General features: G+C 42.7%; 1 protein-coding gene across 4 annotated transcripts in view; it reads right to left on the bottom strand.

Moving 5' to 3' along the window:
- Positions 1–7,388: 7,388 nt before the first annotated feature.
- Positions 7,389–21,715, bottom strand: part of LOC120056445 (long-chain-fatty-acid--CoA ligase 6-like) — a 33,533-nt gene continuing 19,206 nt past the window's right edge. For 3 of the 4 annotated variants that reach the window (XM_039004608.1, XM_039004605.1, XM_039004609.1), the window contains 12 exons: positions 18,350–18,423; positions 17,858–17,935; positions 16,327–16,461; positions 16,088–16,222; positions 15,445–15,540; positions 15,136–15,208; positions 12,393–12,481; positions 12,103–12,219; positions 11,778–11,921; positions 8,314–8,415; positions 7,909–7,980; positions 7,389–7,744 (listed from right to left, as the gene is read on the bottom strand). In XM_039004608.1, the coding sequence (XP_038860536.1) occupies positions 7,604–7,744; positions 7,909–7,980; positions 8,314–8,415; positions 11,778–11,921; positions 12,103–12,219; positions 12,393–12,481; positions 15,136–15,208; positions 15,445–15,540; positions 16,088–16,222; positions 16,327–16,461; positions 17,858–17,935; positions 18,350–18,423 (1,256 nt within the window). In that variant the 3' untranslated portion in view covers positions 7,389–7,603. Of the gene's footprint in view, positions 7,745–7,908; positions 7,981–8,313; positions 8,416–11,777; positions 11,922–12,102; positions 12,220–12,392; positions 12,482–15,135; positions 15,209–15,444; positions 15,541–16,087; positions 16,223–16,326; positions 16,462–17,310; positions 17,312–17,857; positions 17,936–18,349; positions 18,424–21,715 lie in introns of all 4 variants that reach the window. The other variant, XM_039004606.1, reaches the window with a different exon arrangement.

Raw genomic sequence — 21,715 nt, forward strand, 5'->3', positions numbered from 1 at the left:
GGCCAGTGATTCCAAGTCTATGTATATAGGGCAGCAGCCTCTAAGGTACAGGGTTGCGTAACTGGGTGGAAGCCCGCTAGTCATGGCTTTTTAACAGTCTGATGGCAATGAGATAGAAGCTGTTTTTCAGTCTCTCGGTCTCAGCTTTGATACACCTGTACTGACTTCGCCTTCTGGATGATAGCGGGGTGAACAAGACGTGGCTCGGGTGGTTGTTGTCCTTGATGATCTTTTTGGCCTTCCTGTGACAATCGGGTGCTGTAGGTGTCCTGGAGGGCAGGTAGTTTGCCCCCGGTGATGTGTTGGGCAGAGCTCACCACCCTCTGGAGAGCCCTGCGGTTGCGGGCGGTGCAGTTGCTGTACCAGGCGGTGATATAGCCCGACAGGATGCTCTCAATTGTGCATCTGTAAAAGTTTGTGAGGGTTTTACGGGCCAAGGCAACTTTATTCAGCCTCCTGAGGTTGAAGAGGCGCTGTTGCGCCTTCTTCACCACACTGTCTGTGTGGTTGGACCATTTCAGATCGTCAGTGATGTCTATGCAGAGGAACTTGAAGCTATCCACTTTCTCTACTGCAGTCCCGTCGATGTGGATAGGGGCGTGCTCCCTCTGTTGTTCCCTGAAGTTCACGATCCGCTCCTTTGTTTTGTTGATATTGAGTGAGAGATTATTTTCCTGGCACCACTCTCTCGTCATTGTTGGTAATCAGGCCTACTACTGTTGTGTCGTCTGCAAACTTGATGATTGAGTTGGAGGCGTGCGTGGCCACGCAGTCATGGGTGAACAGGGAGTACAGGGGGGGTCTGCATTCAGCATTCTTACATAGATATTCCTCTTGTCCAGATTGGATAGGGCAGTGCGCAAAGCGATGGCGATTGCATCGTCTGTGGATCTATTGCGGCGGTAAGCAAATTGAAGTGGGTCTAGAGTGTCAGGTAAGGTAGAGCTGATATGATCCTTAACTAGCCTCTCAAAGCACTTCATGATGACAGAAGTGAGTGCTACAGGGCAATAGTCATTTAGTTCAGTTACCTTTGCTTTCTTGGGAACAGGAACAATGGTGGACATCTTGAAGCAAGTGGGGACAGCAGACTGGGATAGGGAGAGATTTATTATGTCCGTAAACACTCCAGCCAGCTGGTTTGTGCATGCTCTGAGGACGCGGCTAGTGATGCCGTCTGGGCCGGCAGCCTAGCGAGGGTTAACATGCTTAAATGTCTTACGTCGGTCATGGAGAAGGAGAGCCCAGTCCTTGGTAGTGGGCCGCGTCAGTGACAATGTATTATCCTCAAAGTGGGCAAAGAAGGTGTTTAGCTTGTCCGGAAGCAAGACGTCAGTGTGCGCGACGTGGCTGGTTTTCCCTTTGTAATCCGTGATTGTCTGTAGACCCTGCCACATATGTCTTGTGTCTGAGCTGTTGAATTGCGACTCCACTGTCTCTGTGCTGATGTTTTAACTATTTGGTTGCCTTACTGAGGGAATAACTACACTGTTTGTATTTGGCCACATTCCCAGTCACCTTGCCGTGGTTAAATGTGGTGGTTCGCACTTTCAGTTTTCCACGAATACTGCCATCTATCCACGGTTTCTGGTTTGAGTAGGTTTTAAAAGTCACAGTGTGTACAACCTCTCCAATACACTTCCTGATGAACTCAGTCACCGTATTCGTGTATTCGTAAATGTTATTCATAGAGGCTACCCGGAACATATCCCAGTCCGCGTGATCAAAACAGTCTAAACAATCACCCAAGTAGTTCTCTGCAGCTGCCACCACAACATCTATCCTCTGTGATTTAAGTTCCATTGCTGAGGTACAATTGACATCCATGGCCATGAATGCCAACAAAAAAGAAACTTACTGAAGCATGTGTTATTCCTATCACTCTCTATTGGCCTCGGCCTCCTCACAGGGATCCTCTTAGGATCCCTCACCCTCACCCTGGACCCATCTTCCTCTAATACTCTCTTTACTGCCTCAGCATAGCACATCTTCTGCCATACTCTGATCCTGGCAACCTCAACCTGCCTTTCACCAGACCCCTCTAATCTCCAGCACCATGGGTACCACTACAGTTAATACACAACTTTTTCCACCGATACTACACATTCCTTTGTCTCATGTCCTCCTGCACACTTCTTACATCCATGAATCTCCCTCCTACACACTACTGCTACATAAGCCATAAGCTTGACACCTAAAACACGTTAGTGGACTTTATCTGGTGAAGACTCTGCATCAAAGCTCAGTAGTACACACAATGTCTTCTCTGTTTCACCACCTCTCCACAGGTTTGAGTCACACCAAACGGCGTGCGTCACAAACACTGGGAATCTTCAACTTCAGTTGACCCTCTTCAACCCTTAATGCCAATGTCAATCTCCACCCAGCACAGCCAGAAGAGGACTGGCCACCCCTCATAGCCTGGTTCCTCTCTAGGTTTCTTCCTAGGTTTTGGCCTTTCTAGGGAGTTTTTCCTAGCCACTGTGCTTCTACACCTGCATTGCTTGCTGTTTGGGGTTTTAGGCTGGGTTTCTGTACAGCATTTCGAGATATTAGCTGATGTACGAAGGGCTATATAAAATAAACTTGATTTGATTTGCCACTCCAGTTATCACTCCTTTCAACGGCGCCCTGCTCTGGAGAGGAAAGCATGTCACACTTATTTTCTCCAGTCGCGTGGTGCGGAGCGCACGCTCCCTCTGGAGGGCATAAACGTTTAAAAAATCTACACGATTTCACTTTAAGTCACTTTCAACAACCTAACAATCCCCAACCTCTTTTCCACCCATCGTGACACCACATACGGATCAGCCAGAAGGCAACAATCCATTCTCTCCAAAAATCTTTCTCCCACTGGGCCAAAATCATCTTCATCACCATCGGGAGGAGGCTCAAACTCTACGGTTTTCACAGCACCTGCCACCTTAGTTAATTCATCCTCACTCTCGTCATGTTCAATTTCGTTCTGCAGCACTCCATATTCACTCTTAATATGTTCCTGTTTTTTTTGTTTTTTTCACTGCCCGCTTTCTTATCGAACTCTATGGGATCCTCTGACTCCACCTCCAAGTCCAACAACAATTCGGGTGTAGGCCTGCCCGTCATCTTGGCACCCCCAAAAACTTTTCCAGAGATTCAGCTGGAAAAAAATGTGTGGAGATGTTCCCCTAATTATGTTGGCGCTCCCTGCTGGCCATAAACGTGAAATACAAAAATAGAGTACGGTAACCCTGTAGCTGGTTTGAGACGTGACCACCCACCTTAAATAGTGTCATTAGTCAAAGAAGGAAAAACACTTAATATTAAAATATCCAACATGTACAGTTTGATTCCTGTCCTATCTACCCATCATTTAGATTTACCGTAAAACATATTATTCATATATTTTTAAACATACTACAGGATTCTTTGTGATCTGATCATCAGTTGGAATGTTGCTATGTAATCTTCATTGATTCCTAACCAGTCCCGTGGTTTCACTTGCAATTCCTTTTTATGCCTTTCATTCTACAAATTAATTTACAAAAGTGCTGTACAAGCATGCCTGTTCTTCCAGATCCAATGTACTCCCCAAATAGGCCTACGCCAATCACATCTTATCTGTGAAGTGGATTCATGTGATCGTCTGAACAGCTTGTATTTATGCAGAGACTTGAGGGATATGATTGTGACACATTTTTCCAGTTTGATGTTCAGTGACAGGTGTAGGCTTATTTGTCCAGGCAGAAATGACTGAAAGTAGCCTCAACATGGTGAGACCTGGAAAAACTTGCCCCGAAACGAGTGAGATGGAGGAGGACATTTGTCTATGGCCTATGCTCCTTTTATTGGAGCCAAGGGCTTAAATCAGATAAGTCAAGTATTCTTTTCTTTTTTGTTGTTGTTGGTATTTTACCCACCTTTTTCTCCCCCAATTTCGATCTTGTCTCATCGCTGCAACTCCCCAATGGGCTCTGGAGAGGCGAAGGTGGAGTCATGTGTTCTCCGAAACGACCCGCCTAACCGCGCTCCTTAACACCCGCCAGCTTAACCCGGAAGCCAGTGTAACAGTATAACTTTAGTACGTCCCCTCGGGCGCGAACCAGGGACCCTCTGCACACATCAACAACGGTCACCCACGAAGCATCGTTACCCATCGCTCCACAAAAGCCGCGGCCCTTGCAGAGCAAGGGGCAACACTACTAATAGGTTTCAGAGCAAGTGACGTAACTGATTGAAACGCTACTAGCGCGTACCCGCTAACTAGCTAGCCATTTCACATCCGTTACACCAGCCACACCAATGTGTCGGAGGAAACCGTTCATTGGCGACCGGGGAGTGTCGCTAGAGCACAATGTGCCAAGTAGAGCCCAACCGCTACTCGGGATGCCCGGAAATATTGTTTTGACCAAATAAAATGAGCTGAATTTTGCAAATTTATTATATTAATTTGCCCTTGTCTTGTCTGGAAAAAGTGTAATAAATGCTATGGTTTGAGCCCTGGTCGTCTATGGGCGTATTCCTCTGCCCAGGCGTTGCTGAAGCCTGCCAGGTCTTACAACGCCTGGATAGGTATTTTACGTATCAGCTAACCACATCATATGTTATATCAATCTGTCAGTCGATGACACAGTCGATGACGTGACACGCAACCTTTGGTTGACGCATGCAACGTCTGAGCAGGGGAACGCAACGTGTGTCACAAGACTGGGTTAGCCTGCTGTAAGCATTTACTTTGTGGGCTAGTCTTCAGGCCTCAGTTAAAAGACAATCACATGTGCGAAGTTCACTGAACAACCTCCACTAAAATTACAATTGATAGCCTTTGAGTTAGAGTAGGATCATTTTTTAAAAACATGACACTGATACTGAGGTTAATTGGTAAACTGTAACAGACTATTTGAGGTCCTGCTGCTCACAAACATATTTCAGAGGCTCTGTAAGTGCAGCCTTTCCCCTACTAAAATCAAACATCAACTATGATGATGAAACTTCATCTGAGGTACTTGGAAGAAAGTATGCCCTATAGACCTTCAGCTCTCAACATTGTAGTTGTTGGCTGCTGATAAGAAGAAGCATGCACTAGGACGCTAGCTCCAAGTAGACTTTTGTTGTGCCAAAGTAAACCTACAGAAGAGGTAAACCAATCACTCAGCCACTTTACCTGTGTCAAGGTCAGGAGACACATATCAATGGAGACTGTGTCCAACTGTTGCATACTTTACCCTGCACCTTACGGACTGCTGCCCTATGTACATAGTAAATGAACACTGGTCACTTTAACCATGTTTACATATTGTTTATATATCTACTACTGTACTACATTTGTACTTTGTATTGTACTGTACTACATTTATACTTTGTATTATTGTGTGCTTGTTTGACATTTACTGCATTGATTGATAGGAACTAGAACATAAGCATTTCGCTGCACCCGCCACAACACCTGCTAAACTGCGTACGTGACCAATAGACTTTGATTTGATCTTATCACCCTATATCACTACCATGATCATTGCTATTATATTGCCCTTGTTTTACTTACCCAGAGTCAGATAAACTCGTGGATACAATCGTTATGTCTCTGTGCAGTACAAAGTAAGTTAGCTCTAGTTTCACAAGCAAATGCTTACTAGTGTTAGCGCAATGACTGGAAGTCTATGGGTACAGAAACATACGGGTACGGGTACAGAGACATAAAAATGGTATCCACGAGTTCATCAGACTCTGGGTAAGTAGAACAAAGGCCCGAATCTCGCAGTATCCCTTTAAAGGTCCAATGCAGATCTCAATATCAGATCATTTCAGGGTAAAAATTAAGTACCATACTGTGATTTATTTTTTCAAATAAAGTGGTACATTTAAAAAAAAAAAAATACATTCTTAGCAAAGAGCCATTTATCAAGCAATATTTTTTCTAGGACTGTCTCGGGCAGGTTTGAGTGGCGAGGGTAAAACTGAATGTGCAGTTATTGGCAGAGAGGTTTGGAACTCTTTCTTATTGGTTTATTAACTCATTTACTGCATGGTGATGTCACCATGGAAGGCCAAAATTCCCTGACACCAAAACGGGAACAAATTTCAAACAGCTCTTACAATAAAAATGATTGTATTCTCATAATTTTCACAATTTCACAGTATTATTCCAACCTCAGGGTGGAAATATATATAAAACGCAGGAAATCACATTTGTGTCTCCACTGGGCCTTTAACACTTTCTGTCTATATTGCCCAGCCAAATGTTGCAATGCAAAGGTAATTCTGTTTTAGTTTGTTTAAGCATCGCTTGACATGGAAAAGAATAAAGAAATAATAAATTAAAATCATTCCAGAATGTATTTTATTTTTCTCTGCCCCATCCCAACCCCACCCCTAATCCCTGTTGCTGCACTCATTCAATACAAGGATATGGTGCTGATTCCATTTGACAACAGATTAAATAAAGTTACAATTCATCTCACTACACGCAAAAAATCCATTCAAACCATTGCTTAAATATGCTTATGTCTAGTTGTCCTTAATATGTACATCCACATAGTAATAATTTGGGACTGAAATTAACTCAAAAGCCATTACATTTGTACTACATAAACCCACATTTTCACAGTCCATTTTGTTTTAACCTCCATCAATGAGTGGAGCTTGTCGATCTCGACTACATGAGAAAGCTTTGCAGTATGACCGTTGACGGTGTTGGTATACCAGGGGTGTATTCATTAGTCGGATTCCGTTTCAAAACGTTTTGCCTTGCATGGAAAGCGTTTACCATTTACTCTAGGAACCAAATGGAAGCAAACAGAACAAATGGAACAGGGAGGGGCCTACCTGAATTTGTCCAATAAAACTCTAGTTTTTGTTGAAAAAACGTTTTACGTTTTGATTAAGCTGTTTCTGTTGGAAAAAGTTTTGCAACAGACAAAACGTTTTTACACCCATATTGACTGCCTTAAAAGCCCAGGACTCATTTTGAAGTCTCCTGTAACAACGGTCCCAGCAATGCAGGGCACACTGCATGCAATGCCCTTATTTGAGGTCGGTATGTTCTTACCAGGCAAATTCTCTGAGCACATCATGGAGAAAAACTTAAAGATTGCATCATTTTTTTGTAATGTTTTGAAAGGTCTACAAAAGAAAGAGGAGCATGCAGGCTATGTTGACTGTCTGTTGCTGGCGTTTCAAGATAAGAGATGAGGCTGATTTGGTTTTAGCTCTACATTGAAAAAAATAACACAGATGTATTGTCACATATACCGAGTACTGTAGGTGAAATGTGTTGTTTCACAGGGTCAGCCATAGTAGTACGGCGCCCCTGGAGCAAATTAGGGTTAATTGCCTTGCTCAAGGGCACATCAACAGATTTTTCACCTTTTCAGTTCAGGTATTCAAACCAGCAACCTTTCGGTTACTGGCCCAACACACTGCTAGGCTGCCCTGGAGCAGCAGACAGAACTCGGTCAGTGGGTGTCCAAAGAGCTAAGTTGATACTTCCTTCCTGACCCACGGTCAGTAACTTGTTTGGTTGGTTTGAGTCTGTTTTGTGGTTGGATGGGGGTGAAGGGGAGTGAATGACAAATGTTAAATGAGGAGTGATGTTGCTGAGAAACGTTTATTCGGTGGTAGTGTTTCACATGGAGATGTTTTCGTACAGGTCTTCGATCTTCTCCTTGAAAAACTCCCTTAGCTCGGGTCTCTTCGCTTTTAATGTGGGAGTCAACAGGCCATTCTGTATGGAGAACTGCTCGTTGTGGATGTGGATGTTTTTCACCTTGGGACAGACAGAATACATTAGAATGTAGACAGGATCCTTTGCCAGGTCAAGTGTGCATATCAGCTATTTGTCATCATCATCTAGGTATTCGCTTTCAGAGAGTTGTCATTTGCCCTCACCAATGAACACCTCACAATTGACACACACACACACACACACACCTGCTCAAACGAGTGGAGGCCACTGGCCTTGCCCAGTCTCTGCAAGTCTTCCATGATGGCTTTCTTCAGGACCTTTACATACACACACACACAAGACAAGACACCGTACCATGACTCTAAGACAATACCATGTGTTGTGTTATGTCGATCTATTCAACAACTCAAAGGGTTCAACAAGGTGCCCTTTCTTGAATCAGTTTACTCAGGGTCTGAGGATCTGATGATCTTTCTCTAAAAGCGCAGTACCTAGATATGAATGTTGTGCAACAGGAATCCTTTCTTTTGATTACGTCAATCTTTTCACATCTATTCACATAGTTGATTATTTCAAGCCTCTCCTTCATCATGGCAACAAACAGAATGAAAACACCATTGAATGTAAACGATGGGATTGAAATCACATACAGTATTTTTACAGAGGTCCCGATAGCTCCCCTCCATGCCTTTCTTCAGGGCCCATGCAGGCATTGTCTCTGGGTCAGGAACAACTATGGCAACCAGACAGGACTAGAAGAGAAACACACAAGTAACCTTTAGAAATAATCAAATGTTCTCTGTATTTCTCTCTCTCTCTTTCTCTCTCTCAATAGGCCTAAGTAGGTAAGTAAGTATGTGTCTATCTATGAAAATAGCTGTACATAAACAGTATCCAGCATAAACTGTGGTTTTAACCCATTACAGTCAGGGGAGGGGGGGGGGTTCTACTAAGCTATATAGAATTGTTTTAATAAGGTCATACCAAGGATCATTTAGCTATTTGATTTTGAATTTTAAGAGCCGTTGAAGTATGAAAAAAATATCTGCAAAAATGATTTGATGAAAAAAAAATGTTGGCCTTACTGTTATTAGCCCATATAAACACATTGAATAACAGATTCACTACATGGAACAGATAATCAGAAAAAACATCTCAAGGAAGTTTGTTCTGAAGTGTCTGTCCTATATCTGAGATCTTTAAGAAAGATAAGGAAAGGTTTATATTGTCACGTTCCTGACCTTATTTCCCTTGTTTTGTCTTTATTTAGTATGATCAGGGCGTGAGTTGGGGTGGGCAGTCTATGTTATTTGTTTCTATGTTTAGGTTTGTTCGTTTGGCCTAATATGGTTCTCAATCAGAGGCAGGTGTTTGTCATTGTCTCTGATTGGGAACCATATTAAGGTAGGCTGTTTTCAATGTTTGTTTGTGGGTGATTGTTGCCGTGTCTGTGTTTGTTTGCCACACGGTACTGTTTTCGTTCGTTTGTTCACGTTCGTTTATTGTTTTGTATTTTGTCAAGTGTTTTTCGTCTTCGTTGCTATAATTAAAATATGTATTCAAACCACGCTGCGCTTTGGTCCGATCCTTGCTCCTCCTCAGACGAGGAGGAAGACGAGCGTTACATATATATATTTTTTTACATTATTTAACCCCTTATTTTTGGCACTAAATTGTCCCCATATGTGCACTGAACAAAAATGTAAACACAACATGCAACAACTTCACAGATTTTACTGAGTTACAGTCAATTTAAATAAATTCAGTAGTCCCTAATGTCACATGACTGGGAATACAGATATGCATCTGTTGGTCACAGATAACTTTAAAAAAAAGTGCCTTATGCAGCGCTACAGATCTCCTTCGCATAGAGTTGATCAGGCTGTTGATTGTGGCCTGTGGAATGTTGTCCGACTCCTCTTCAATGGCTGGTTGAAGTTTCTGGATATTGCCGGGAACTGGAACACGCTGTCGTACACGTTGATCCAGAGCATCCCAAACATGCTCAACGGGTGACATATCTGGTGAGGACGTAGGCCATGGAAGAACTGGGACATTTTCAACTTCCAGGAATTGTGTACAGATCCTTTGCAACATGGGGCCGTGCATTATCATGCTGAAACATGAGGTGATGGTGGTGGATGAATGGCATTACAATGGGCCTCAGGATCTTGTCACAGTATCTCTGTGCATTCAAATTTCCATCGATAAATGCAATTGTGTTCGTTGTCCGTAGCTTATGCCTGCCCATACCCTAACCCCACCGCCATCATTGGGCACTCTGTTCACAATGTTGACATCAGCAAACCGCTCGTCCACACAACGCTATACAGGTGGGTCTGCGGTTGTGAGGCTGGTTGGATGGACTGCTAAATTATCTAAAGCAAAATTTGAGGCGGCTTAAGGTAGAGAAATTAACAATCAATTCTCTGGTAACAGCTCTGGTGGAAATTCCTGCAGTCAGCATGCCAATTGCACACTCCCTCAAAACTTGAGACATCTTTGGCATTGTGTTGTCTAACAAAACTGCACATTATACAGTTGCCTTTTATTGTCCCCAGCACAAGGTGCACCTGTGTAATGATCATGCTGTTTAATCAGCTTCTTCATATGTCACACCTGTCAGTTGGAATGGATTATCTTGGCAAAGGAGAAATGCTCACTAACAGGGATGTAAACAAATCTGTGCACAACATTTTTGAGAAATACATTTGCATAAGGACAATTTCTGAGATCTTTTATTTCAGCTCATAAAACATCGGACCAACACTTTACATGTTGCGTTAATAATTTTGTTCAGTATACTTCCATTTTATTTTTTCAACTGGTACGGGGGACCTTCAGACGGGTCTTGTGAGGCCAGTGGGCATCCTAGAGCAAAACAACATATTTGTGTTTGTGAGAGTCTCACCTTTCTACAGAGGGGTCATATTAGTGTGTTGTCCAAACTGTTTTGACGCTACAGACAGAAGTTAGCAGATCGGCTGTACTGATTTCAGACTAGTCCCAAAATGCTCGTGGGGGTTGTAGAGCAAAACGGAAACCACCGTTGTGTTCGGGAGAGTCTCATCTTTCCATAGAGGGGTAATAATGGTCAAACCATTCAGACGCTACAGACGATTTTGGGTAACACTTTACTTTAAACCCAGCGTTATAAGACGTTATGACACGGTCATAACCATGTCATAATGTGTCATAACAGCTGACATAACTTGTCATAACCTGTCATAATATGGTCATAACACTGTCATGACCCATATTTACACTTATTGTGACATATATTGTGTTATTTTATGGCTGGTTATGACACCTACATAACACCTGTTATGATACCCACATTTTATGACCTCACATAGTCTGTTACAGCTTACCAATTAACCTCAGTATCAGTGTCATGTTTTTTTTAATTATCCTACTCTAACTCAAAGGCTATCAATTGTAATTTTAGTGGAGGTGGTTCAGTGAACTTTGCTCATGTGATTTATGACACTGCCAAGATACATTATGACCATCATAATAGGTCAGATAGGCCTATCATGTACATGACCTTATGTCAGTCATCAGTCAAAAAGAGGGTTTCTTGTACCTGAAATCTGCTCCTGCTTTCATCCTAGTCATAAGCAACAGAGGTGCATGTTTTGTGGGTTTTGACACTCTTTTGTAGGTGTCATAACCAGTGATAAAATAATGCAATATAGAGTATGTCACAACAGGTCTAAATACATGTGTCATGACATTGTTATGACCATATTATGACTTATGACAAGTTATGTCGGCTGTTATGACATATTATGACATGGTTATGACTGTATCATAATGTGTTATGATGCTGAGTGTCAAGTAAAGTGTTATCCGATTTTGTGAGAAGACAAATTTTCGGGATGTCTCATGGTCTGACAAACATCGCTTGAGCTCTGCCACCTTTCATCGCAGATGCGGAAGTGCGTATGCAGCGAATTGATGAAAAAAATTATCTCTAGCCTAAACTGACAGATTTTTATAGGGCTAATGTCTAGCTGTGTACCAGTGGTTCTGCCCAACTTTAATGATAATGCCCAAACAACTCTTACCATCGGCTGTCATGTGATAACAACGAAGTGGTTAAGGAGATCACCTGTAGGCTGTCACCATGGACGTAGAGCTGGGTCACAGGCTCACAGCGGATGTAAATGTTCTCTATCTTCTCAGGGGAGATGTACTCTCCCTGGGCCAGCTTAAAGATGTGCTTCTTCCTGTCAATGATCTTCAGTGTACCGTTCTGAGGAGCGGAGGGCAGACATCAAAAATAGGCCCATACCTTACATTTTAATTGAAATAGTTGTGAATGTCAAGTTAGGATTTGACCCTAATATTGAGGGTATATAACACAAGGAAGGCAAATAGATGTTTGAAGAAATGTATTTTCAAGGGAAGGGTCATAAACAAGCATGTGTACGTACAGGTAACCATCTCCCTATGTCTCCGGTGTGGAGCCAACCGTCTGTGTCCAGGGTTTCAGCAGTCCTCTCAGGGTCTTTGAGGTAGCCCTTGAAAACATTGGGTCCTTTCACACACACCTAATGGATGATCAGAGAGAGGGAGACAGCCACAGAGTGAGAATTAAAGAGAATGTGTTCAGCACCCAACTATCACATCGACTAATGCTTACATAGCCTCAGTGATCAACTGTCTGGGACCATGTTCAAATAGGGATTATCCTAAAATGTCCTTGATGCTTTATTGAACTCACCTCTCCTTCTCCCTTGCGTGCAAAGTAGTTCTTCTCAGCCACATCCACCAGCTTGATGAGGTTACATGGCAATGGTGCCCCCACATGACCTAGAGTTAGCCATCAAACCAAGGAGAAGTATGAGAAAAAAGTATAGTGTACAGACAGCTGTGGAGTCATATCTTAATTTGGTTGATTGAAGTCATTAGATAGTAAATTGGCTGCCACCAAAAAGTATGCATTTATACAGTCAGGCCAAAACAGCAATGTGAAGCTGAAAATACTGAAATATAGAATCAAACCAGTAGGGGGAGCAGTTGAATAATATTTTAATTTGACGCAATACAAATAAATGTTTCTTAATCATTACAAGCTATATTACCTTTACAACTCAAATGTGCATCTTTTAGTGGAAATACGCTAAAATGTGTATTGTTTGACAATCAGGCCTACACGATAGTTAGAGAAGTCATACCTTTCTCCATACTTGCTAAACTTAAAAACATTGCAAGGCACAAAGCTAAAGCCCAATTCTAGGGTGTGTGAAGATCTGAAATTGTTATTCCCCACTTAGACCCCTGAATGTCATCCACACATTCAGTTGTGTCTGATTCCAAACTAACAGCGGGCTGCCCCACTGCCCAGGAACTGTAAGAGCACAGGGCCTTATTAAGAGAGTGTACTGACCAGGGTTGCCATGTTCATGGTTTTCCTGCAATTTGAAGTACTTTGAAAACAATGTCGCAGGGGAAAATGTATTGGTTGCGGGTTGCAGGTTTTTGCGCTACTTCTGAGTAGCACCGCCGCTGCCATGGTATTTCTATGGTATTTCTATTTTTTGTGTATTTTTTAAAATCTATTTATTTCACTGTGACCTGCTGCTACTGATAATCAGGTAGTGAGGCAGGCTGTTGCTGAGAGAGTGGTAGGGAGGGAGGGAGGGAGGGAGGGAGGGAGGGAGGGAGGGAGGGAGGGGGAGGGCTGTGGGGTGGGCCGTGTGTTGAGAGAGCGCTGCAGCAGGCAGCTGAGTCACAAGTGAGAGGAGAGCAGCACATCATGACAAGTCATGTGAGGACAACAAACGAATAACAGCACTAGCTAGTTCCATATTGTTTTATAGTGTCGAGGAGTATAATGTGCAGGGCCTATAGAAGTCCAGAGTAGCTTACAAACCCTTGATCAAAAAATATTTTATTGGGAACATTGCCCTGTGTAGGTTGCTGTTTTTCAGATGGGACGTTAAATTGGTTTCCTGGCTTTCTGTGGTCACTAAATATACTATGACATAACCCTGGGGTCCTGGCTAAATACCCAATCTGACCCTCATACTATCATGACCACCTAATCATCCCCAGCTTCCAATTGGCTCATTCATTCACCCTCCTCTCCCCTGTAACTATTCCCCAAGTTGTTGCTGTAAATGAGAATGTGTTCTCAGTCAATTAGCCTTTTTTTACCAGTTGTATTTAGATTGTCATTATGGAGACACCTATTTATCAACCCCTCTCTTGCTGAAAAAACAACAACATTTTGGTTTTCAGGCCTTGTGGGTGGGTTTTGAGTGGTCCTTGGGCTAGAAATTCATGCTAGACCTGGCAAAGTCTGCATCATGAAATAATATGTAATAAGTAATGACATTTCCAGGAAGACAGGAGATTATGGCTGCATTCCGAATTACACCTTATTCCTTATATAGTGCACAGCTTTTGACCAGGACCCATAGAGTACCCTATTCCCATAGGGCTCTGGTCAAAAGTAGTGCACTATATAGGAAATAGGGTGCCATTTGGGACGCAACCGATGGTTCAGTGGGCTGATGGGTGGGTCAGGTGTTAGAGCTGCTCTAGCATCCATTCAAATGTACTGCAGCTCAATATATTTCCAGTGTAACCTTTGGCCATGGCTGTTTCACCGAGACAATAAAGTGTCTGTTGCATGCTTGGGTTGTCATACTGCAACTGCCAGTGTTTTGTAGCACAGCAGAGTATGTGGGTAAATACTGGCTGTGATCCAAAGGTTGTTGACTCAACTACAATTAAGCCTCCCGACCAGTTGCCCCTGTTCTCACACATTACAGAGGGGAAATGGTTGTGGCCCTGAAACGTGCAGCCAGCCGGAAGCCACAGAGCTAAAAACAGTGGGAACCTCAAAGCTTGTGTTTGTTTGTTTGAGTCTGAAGCTGAAAGCACTTACGTGCGGCGGAGGAAGGAGTTCGCTTCAGCTGTATTGTTCGCAGTAAAATATTACACGTTGCGGCGGTCCTTCCGCTGAAAGCAGGTGACACTGACTTATAACCCCATCTCCTCAGGACATGGAGGGCCTTGTTGATGTTGGCATCAGTCAGCAGCAGCTATACTCAGTCACACTATAATGTGTCCCCAATACACAGCGTGTTATCTCTGTGGGCTTGTGTTTCCACCGTTGTAAAACCTCTTAGACTTTCACCCCAGTGGTGAAGTATAATGTTTTTAAACAGGCATTGACTGTACTCTGATGTCATAAAGGTACTCTTGCTCCCTGGCCTAATGTAGGGGTGAGTCCCAAAAGGCTCCCTATGTATAGTGCACTACTTGGGTGTACTGGGAGTGGAACAGCTGTTGACCGGTTGAAGTGGAGGAGACAAGTAAAGAGGAGAAGAAAGGAGAAGAGAAGAGGAGAAGAAAGAAGACGAGAGGAGAGGAGAAAAGATGAGAAGAAAGGAGTGGGGAAGAGAGGAGAAGGGAAGAGAGGAGAAGGGAAGAGCGGAGAGGAGAGATAAGCTCACCTGAGGTCCAGTCTCCAGGAGTGGTGAAAGTACAGCCAGCAGTACACTCTGTCTGGCCATATGCCTCATACACCTACAGACAGCCAGGACAGACAGGATGTTAGCAGGATGTGATATGATCAGTCTGATGGTTTGTCTGTGTGACCTCGTGTCCATGTGTGCTTGTGGCTGCATGCGTTTGTGTGTTTGTCAACACATGTGCGTGTGTGTGCACATGTGTATGCTTATGCATGCAGCTGCATGTGTGTGTTTATCCATACATGTGTGTGTGTGTGTTTGTGTGCACGCATTCACATGTACGTCACTTACCTGACAACCCAGTGCAGCCCTGAGAAACCCCAGTACAGTGGGGGAGGCCGGAGCAGCTCCAGTTACAATCATGCGTAACCTCCCACCCAGGCTGGCCTGCCAACAGAACACAATACTATCACACAACCCAAACTCCCACAACACACCAGGAATGCAGTCTGTGTTGTTGAAATACAGTACATCCTGCCTGCCTAGCAACACTTCCACGGGTCACAGTGCATATTCCCATTTTATTGCCTGTACACACACAGCAAATCAAATCAAAGTTTATTTGTCACGTGCGCCGAATACAACAATACCTTACAGTGAAATGCTTACTTACAGGCCCGAACCAACAGTGCAATTTTTAAGTAAAAAATAGGTATTAGGGGAACAATGGATAAGTAAAGAAATAAAAACAACAGTGAAAAATAACAGTAGCGAGGCTAACTGAGGTACTATGTACATATAGGTATGGTTAAAGTGACTATACATATATGATAAACAGAGAGTAGCAGTAGCGTAAACGAGGGGTTGGCGGATGGTGGGTGGCGGGACACAATGCAGATAGTCCGGGTAGCCAATGTGCGAGGGCACCGTATCAGGCCACTCATAGGCAGGAGGGAGAGGAGAAGAGAAGGAGTGGAGGAGGGGAGGTTGATACCTGTATCTTACTGAAGAATATCTTATCCCACAGGCTGTCCATGCGGATGATCCCCCTACTGACCTCTGCCCCTTTTCTCTTAGCTGCAAAGTTCAGCAGCCAACGCTTCAATGGGGTGTTGGCCTGGCTGAAGATCTGTAGAGTACACACATAGACATTTAAGAGTTGATATAAGATATGAAAAATGAGGGGAGGTGTGTGTGTGTGGGGGGGGGGGGTGTAAAGGCTGGTTCTCTCACCTTGTCATACATGCGGTTGAGCAGTCGAGGTACCACAGGGAAGATGGTGGGCCGTAAGGCCTTCATGTCATCAGACAACAGGCGGATGTCGCCTTGGAAGAAACCGATCCGGCCACCATGACAATACACCACAGACTGGGGAAAGAACCTAACAGTTACAACTGAGTCAAAAAGCACTTTTTGTATTCAGTTGCATAGATCTGGCCTAATGCCGCTTTCAAGACAACTCGGAACTCAGAAACTCTAAAATGTCCACTTGGAAACTCGAGCTCTGACTTTCCCACTTGCAAAATATCAGAATTGAACAACAGGAAACTTGACGCAAAAAAATATATTGATATTAACTCGGAGGTTCAGAGTTTGAGTTCTCTTGAAAGTACCACAATTCACACCGATCTTTGGAACAGTTCCTGTTTTTGAGGTCATGATGAGGACAGGCTCTGCAGGGACTGACTTTTTTTCTTTCACGTGTTGAAAGACATGATTTGCATAATAGACTGGGGCGCACTGGCAGGGACCATAAAACTTACTGTATATGGAAAAGCCTATTCAACGAGTTCTACAAGGAGAACATGGGCCGTTCCTTTTGAGGATGAACTTAAAGGCGTTTATATTAGTTACATAAAGGTCACATACATTAACAGTGTCTGGGTGTGTGCATTCTTGTGAACGTGAAGTATGTGCCTGCTTGTGTTGTAGGGGAAGAGAGGTGGTTTCCTGTGTCTGTGTCTCACACACTAACAAGGAAAGAACACGTACTGCAGCGGGGCAAAACACGAAGGTCGGTTGAACCTGTATGGTTGCTTTACCCCTTCAGTACTGAAGCTGATCCAGTGCCAGCTTTGTTGTTTAACTCATAGTAGTTATTCAAAATAATAGGGTCATTTGGGACTGATTCAAAATCAGTAGTTAGGGACTGAAAACACGAGCTGTGGAACCACAGCTATCGGAAACAACAGACCAAGTCTGCGATTTAAATAGTACCCTATTCCCTTTGTAGTGCACTACTTTTGACCAAAGCCCATAGGGCCTTGGTCAAAAGTAGTTCAGTATATAGGGGATAGGATGCTATTTAGGATGCATCCCAAGCTAGAGGCAGCGTGGGGGGGTTAACAGCAGGACTCAAGTTTCCTGTGGGGGCGAAGCTGTTAGAACCGGCTGAAATAATGCACACCCATGACTGTATGAGCCAGCTTATCCAGAGCAAGCATATGATATGCCTATTTAATAATATAATGTCACAATGAAATCCAACCACAGATAACCAGGTCAATAACAGCCAAGGACAAGGGTAATCGCCAAGATCCTTCATGTCTAGAAATACAGGTACATGTGTACACACACACACACACACACACACACACACACACACACACACACACACACACACACACACACACACACACACACACACACACACACACACACACACACACACACACACACACACACACACAAAGAGGAGCAACACACACACACACCAACAATTATACAAATGAAAGCTTAGTGTGGGCTTTGTTTGGGAAATTACCTGGATGAGTCTTTCAAACATGTGAGCCAGAGGCAGGAAGGAGATAAGAACGTCGTCTTGGTTTGGGAATATTACTTTCTGTGGCATGGGGGAGAGAAAGGGGATTAGAACCATCCCATCGGGTACACACTGGTTGAATTAACGTTGTTTCCATGTCATTTCAACGAAATGACATTGAACCAATGCAGAATAGACGTTGAATTGACTTCTGTGCCCAGTGGGGTTTGTTTCTCACCACTCAACTGTGAAACATGATCTTAAAGAGGAACAGATGTTATCCACAAGCACACAAAAACAAATACATTTGTGCATTGTACATTTCCATCTTGTTATTGTCCCATGTAAGATATGGGACTTGAAGCAATTTAGTGAGTCTTGCATCTAATATATTTACATACATGGGAAATGTAGCACCTACTCAAGATAAATACTGTACAAGGGAAATTTCTTCCACAGAAAGGGTCAGCTACACCATAGTCCGATCGAACTTACATCTGTCACTTTGAGGAAGCCTGAGAAATCAGCCACAACATTCCCATGTGTCAGCATGACTCCCTTTGGGTTTCCTATGTAGGAGAGGAACAGAAAACAGTGCAACAAAATCAATGGACTTCTCCTCCACCTGCTCTCAACAATGGATTGCACCCTTATAGTGCAATACTTAGGACTATGGTCAAAAGTAGTGGACGGTATATGGAAAAGGGTTTCCATTTGGGACCCATACTGTATCAATCGATGGAAAACAACAAGGTTAGATATATATATCTGGAAAAACAAGTTAGCAGCCTAGGAACGAAAATAATTATCATTGTGGCACTTGTTTTTCAGGCTACACATGAACAGTATGTGTTTTGCTTTGCCATAGTGGGAGCAACCTGAGTTGAATAACCCTGTAACAGCCTTTGGAACTCACACACTCAGAGAGATAGGCCTCAGGGCAGGTGTGTAACAAGGGCACCAGGGGTGACATCCACCATGGGAAAACACGCTTCAGGCTGATACACTAAAAGACCAACAGATGGCGCTCTTTCCATTATTGCAGTGGGCTGCTTAGCCACTTGTGACTAAAGCTGTGGTTACATGTCTGGAAATACCAGGGTATTCTATATGACTGTATTTGTGGCCAGACCGTAATAAAATTACCAAAACGCCTTACAATGTTGCCCCTATTACTATGTAACTCCACAGTAATAACTCCAGTAACATAGTAGTTACGTAACTGTTACTTTGTAAATGACATGGTAACAAGGTTGTTGTCTATTGTCTGCAAAGGTTGTTACATTGTTACTAGATAGTAATTATAAAGGTTATACCCTACTGGGATTCACTTTACATTAAGTTGCTTGCTCCTGGGTAGGTACATGATAATTACAAGTATATCTTATGTAACTACATTGTTCTTGTATTACACTTGATTCGGTATATATAGCCTTTGAGCCAGGTCATAACATAGAAATGAAAAAATGTAATATGACCAGTAGTTAATGACAGGGTGTGGCTTATTACAATTGTTGTTACCAGGTCCTAGCCTATTTATCAACCCTGATATTACATGTGGATTCAATGGTTGTGGCATCTTGTAGTTACATGCAGGGTTGGGTAGGTTACTTTCTAAATGTGATCCGTTACAGTTACAAGTTACCTGTCTGAAAATGTAATCAGTAACGTAACTCAGTAATGTAATCTGATTACATGCTGTTACTCTTAGATTACTTTCCCCTTAAGAGGCATTAGAAGAAGACAAAAATGTATGTTACCAATTGAACGACATCTATTGCAGGATAAATCCATGTTAAAGTTTACATAGCAGGTCATATATGGATGTTCAATTGTACTTTATGGGTTGCTTATGTAGGCTTCTTCTAACCCATCGCTTTCTACTACATATAATAATATGACTAAATTCTATCTTTACATTAAAAACCAAAGTCTATCAGAATTCCAGTCATTCCAATAAATGTTATACACCTTGATCTTCAAGAATAGGACTTGGAAATATGGGAGTATAGATTAGCCAAATTGTTTTACCTGAGCATGACCCCAAAACTAAGGATTTATTAGCCAGCCCTACTCTGTTGTTTATGATTTTTGTTGTAATGGAGGACTGATTGGTCTCATTGATTCAAGTTAAAAAATAAATGCTGCACTCATGGAATGGCATGCTTTGCCAAGAGTGTGCAAAGCTGTCATCAAGGCAAAGTGTGGCTACATTGAAGAACATAAAATATAAAATATATTTGATTTGTTTAACACTTTTTTGGTTACTACATGATTCCTTATGTGTTATTTCATAGTTTTGATGTCTTCACTATTATTCTACAATGTAGAAAATAGTAAAATAAAGAAAAACCTTTGAATGAGTAGGTGTGTCCAAACTTCTGACTGGTTCTGTATATATAAAAGTCCAAAAATGAATGTAGCAACTACAGATTGCCCCTTTAAGTCTATCAAAAGTTTGTAGGTTTCAGCATGTGTCCATTACGCCTATGGATTTGTTTTTATCAGCATGAATTAGATTGAGCAATAAAAGCCCCACTTTTATTCCATAGGCTGGGATCCGCACTATGCAGCTGTTGCAAGAGCGCATTTTTCACTGGCTGTCCACTGGTTTCAAAAACAATGATTGATAGGCAGCTTAAACTTCTTGAATTCAACCATTATTGGGTTCAAATACACATTTAGATTTGTGAACAGCCATCCACAACAACCACAACCCGTAAGGCGCAAATAGCTAAATGAGAGAGCAGCAGTGTGATTCACATCAATGCGCCATGTAGATATCAATAATAAGTGATATCCGTATCACCGTAGACTACACCACTGCTGTCATCCTTACCTCCAAGCATTTAGTCAAATTGGATAATCTTTTGAATAAACAGTCACACCATTGGAAGACATAGCTTTGACTGTAGCCTACAAAAGCCTGTTCCTGCTCTTTTCCTGCGATCCATCAAACACATTTCATGTGTCATCATATTGGTCTCTGACTTGTGGTCAGACTCGTTCAGGTGGAACAAACTTAAACCTGCTGTCACGTTCCTGACCTTATTTTCCTTTGTTTAACTTTGTTTAGTTGGTCAGGACGTGAGCTGGGTGGGTAGTCTATGTTATGTGTTTCTATGTGGGGTTAAATGTGTTGCCTGATATGGTTCTCAATTAGAGGCAGGTGTTTGACGTTTCCTCTGATTGAGAACCATATTTAGGTAGGCTGTTCTCACTGTTTGTTTGTGGGTGATTGTTCCTGTGTCTGTGTCTGTTGCACCACACGGGATTGTTTCGTTTGTTCGTTCGTTTGGCTAGTCTTTCCTGTTCCTGTTCTTCGTGTTATATTGTAAGTTCTCAAGTTCAGGTCTGTCTACGTCGTTTTGTTGTTTTGTAATTTTCAAAGTGTTTTTCGTGTTCGTCTTGTCTTTAATAAATTCCATTATGTCTGCATACAACGCTGCGTTTTGGTCCGACCCTTACTCCTCCTCCTCATCCGAGGAGGAGGCATTAGACCAGGGGTGTCAAACTCATTCCACGGAGGGCCTAGTGTCTGCAGGTTTTTGGTTTTTCCTTTCAATAAAGCCCTAGACAACCAGGTGTGGGGAGTTCCTAACTAATTAGTGATGTTAATTCATCAATCAAGTACAAGGGAGGAGCGAAAACCCGCAGACACTCGGCCCCCCGTGGAATGAGTTTGACACCTGTGCATTAGACAGTCGTTACACCTGCGCCTTTTTTCAATGCTGATTTGAATGTCATTGAGAAAACAAAGAAGTGTCAAACATCCTTTCTGAATTTAAAAGTAATCCTCAAAATAATCATCTAGTTTTTCAAAAGTATCGGTAATCTGATTACAATATTTTGCTGGTAACG

The sequence above is a fragment of the Salvelinus namaycush genome, chromosome 12 (assembly GCF_016432855.1).
Source record: "Salvelinus namaycush isolate Seneca chromosome 12, SaNama_1.0, whole genome shotgun sequence".
Lineage (NCBI taxonomy): Eukaryota > Metazoa > Chordata > Actinopteri > Salmoniformes > Salmonidae > Salvelinus > Salvelinus namaycush.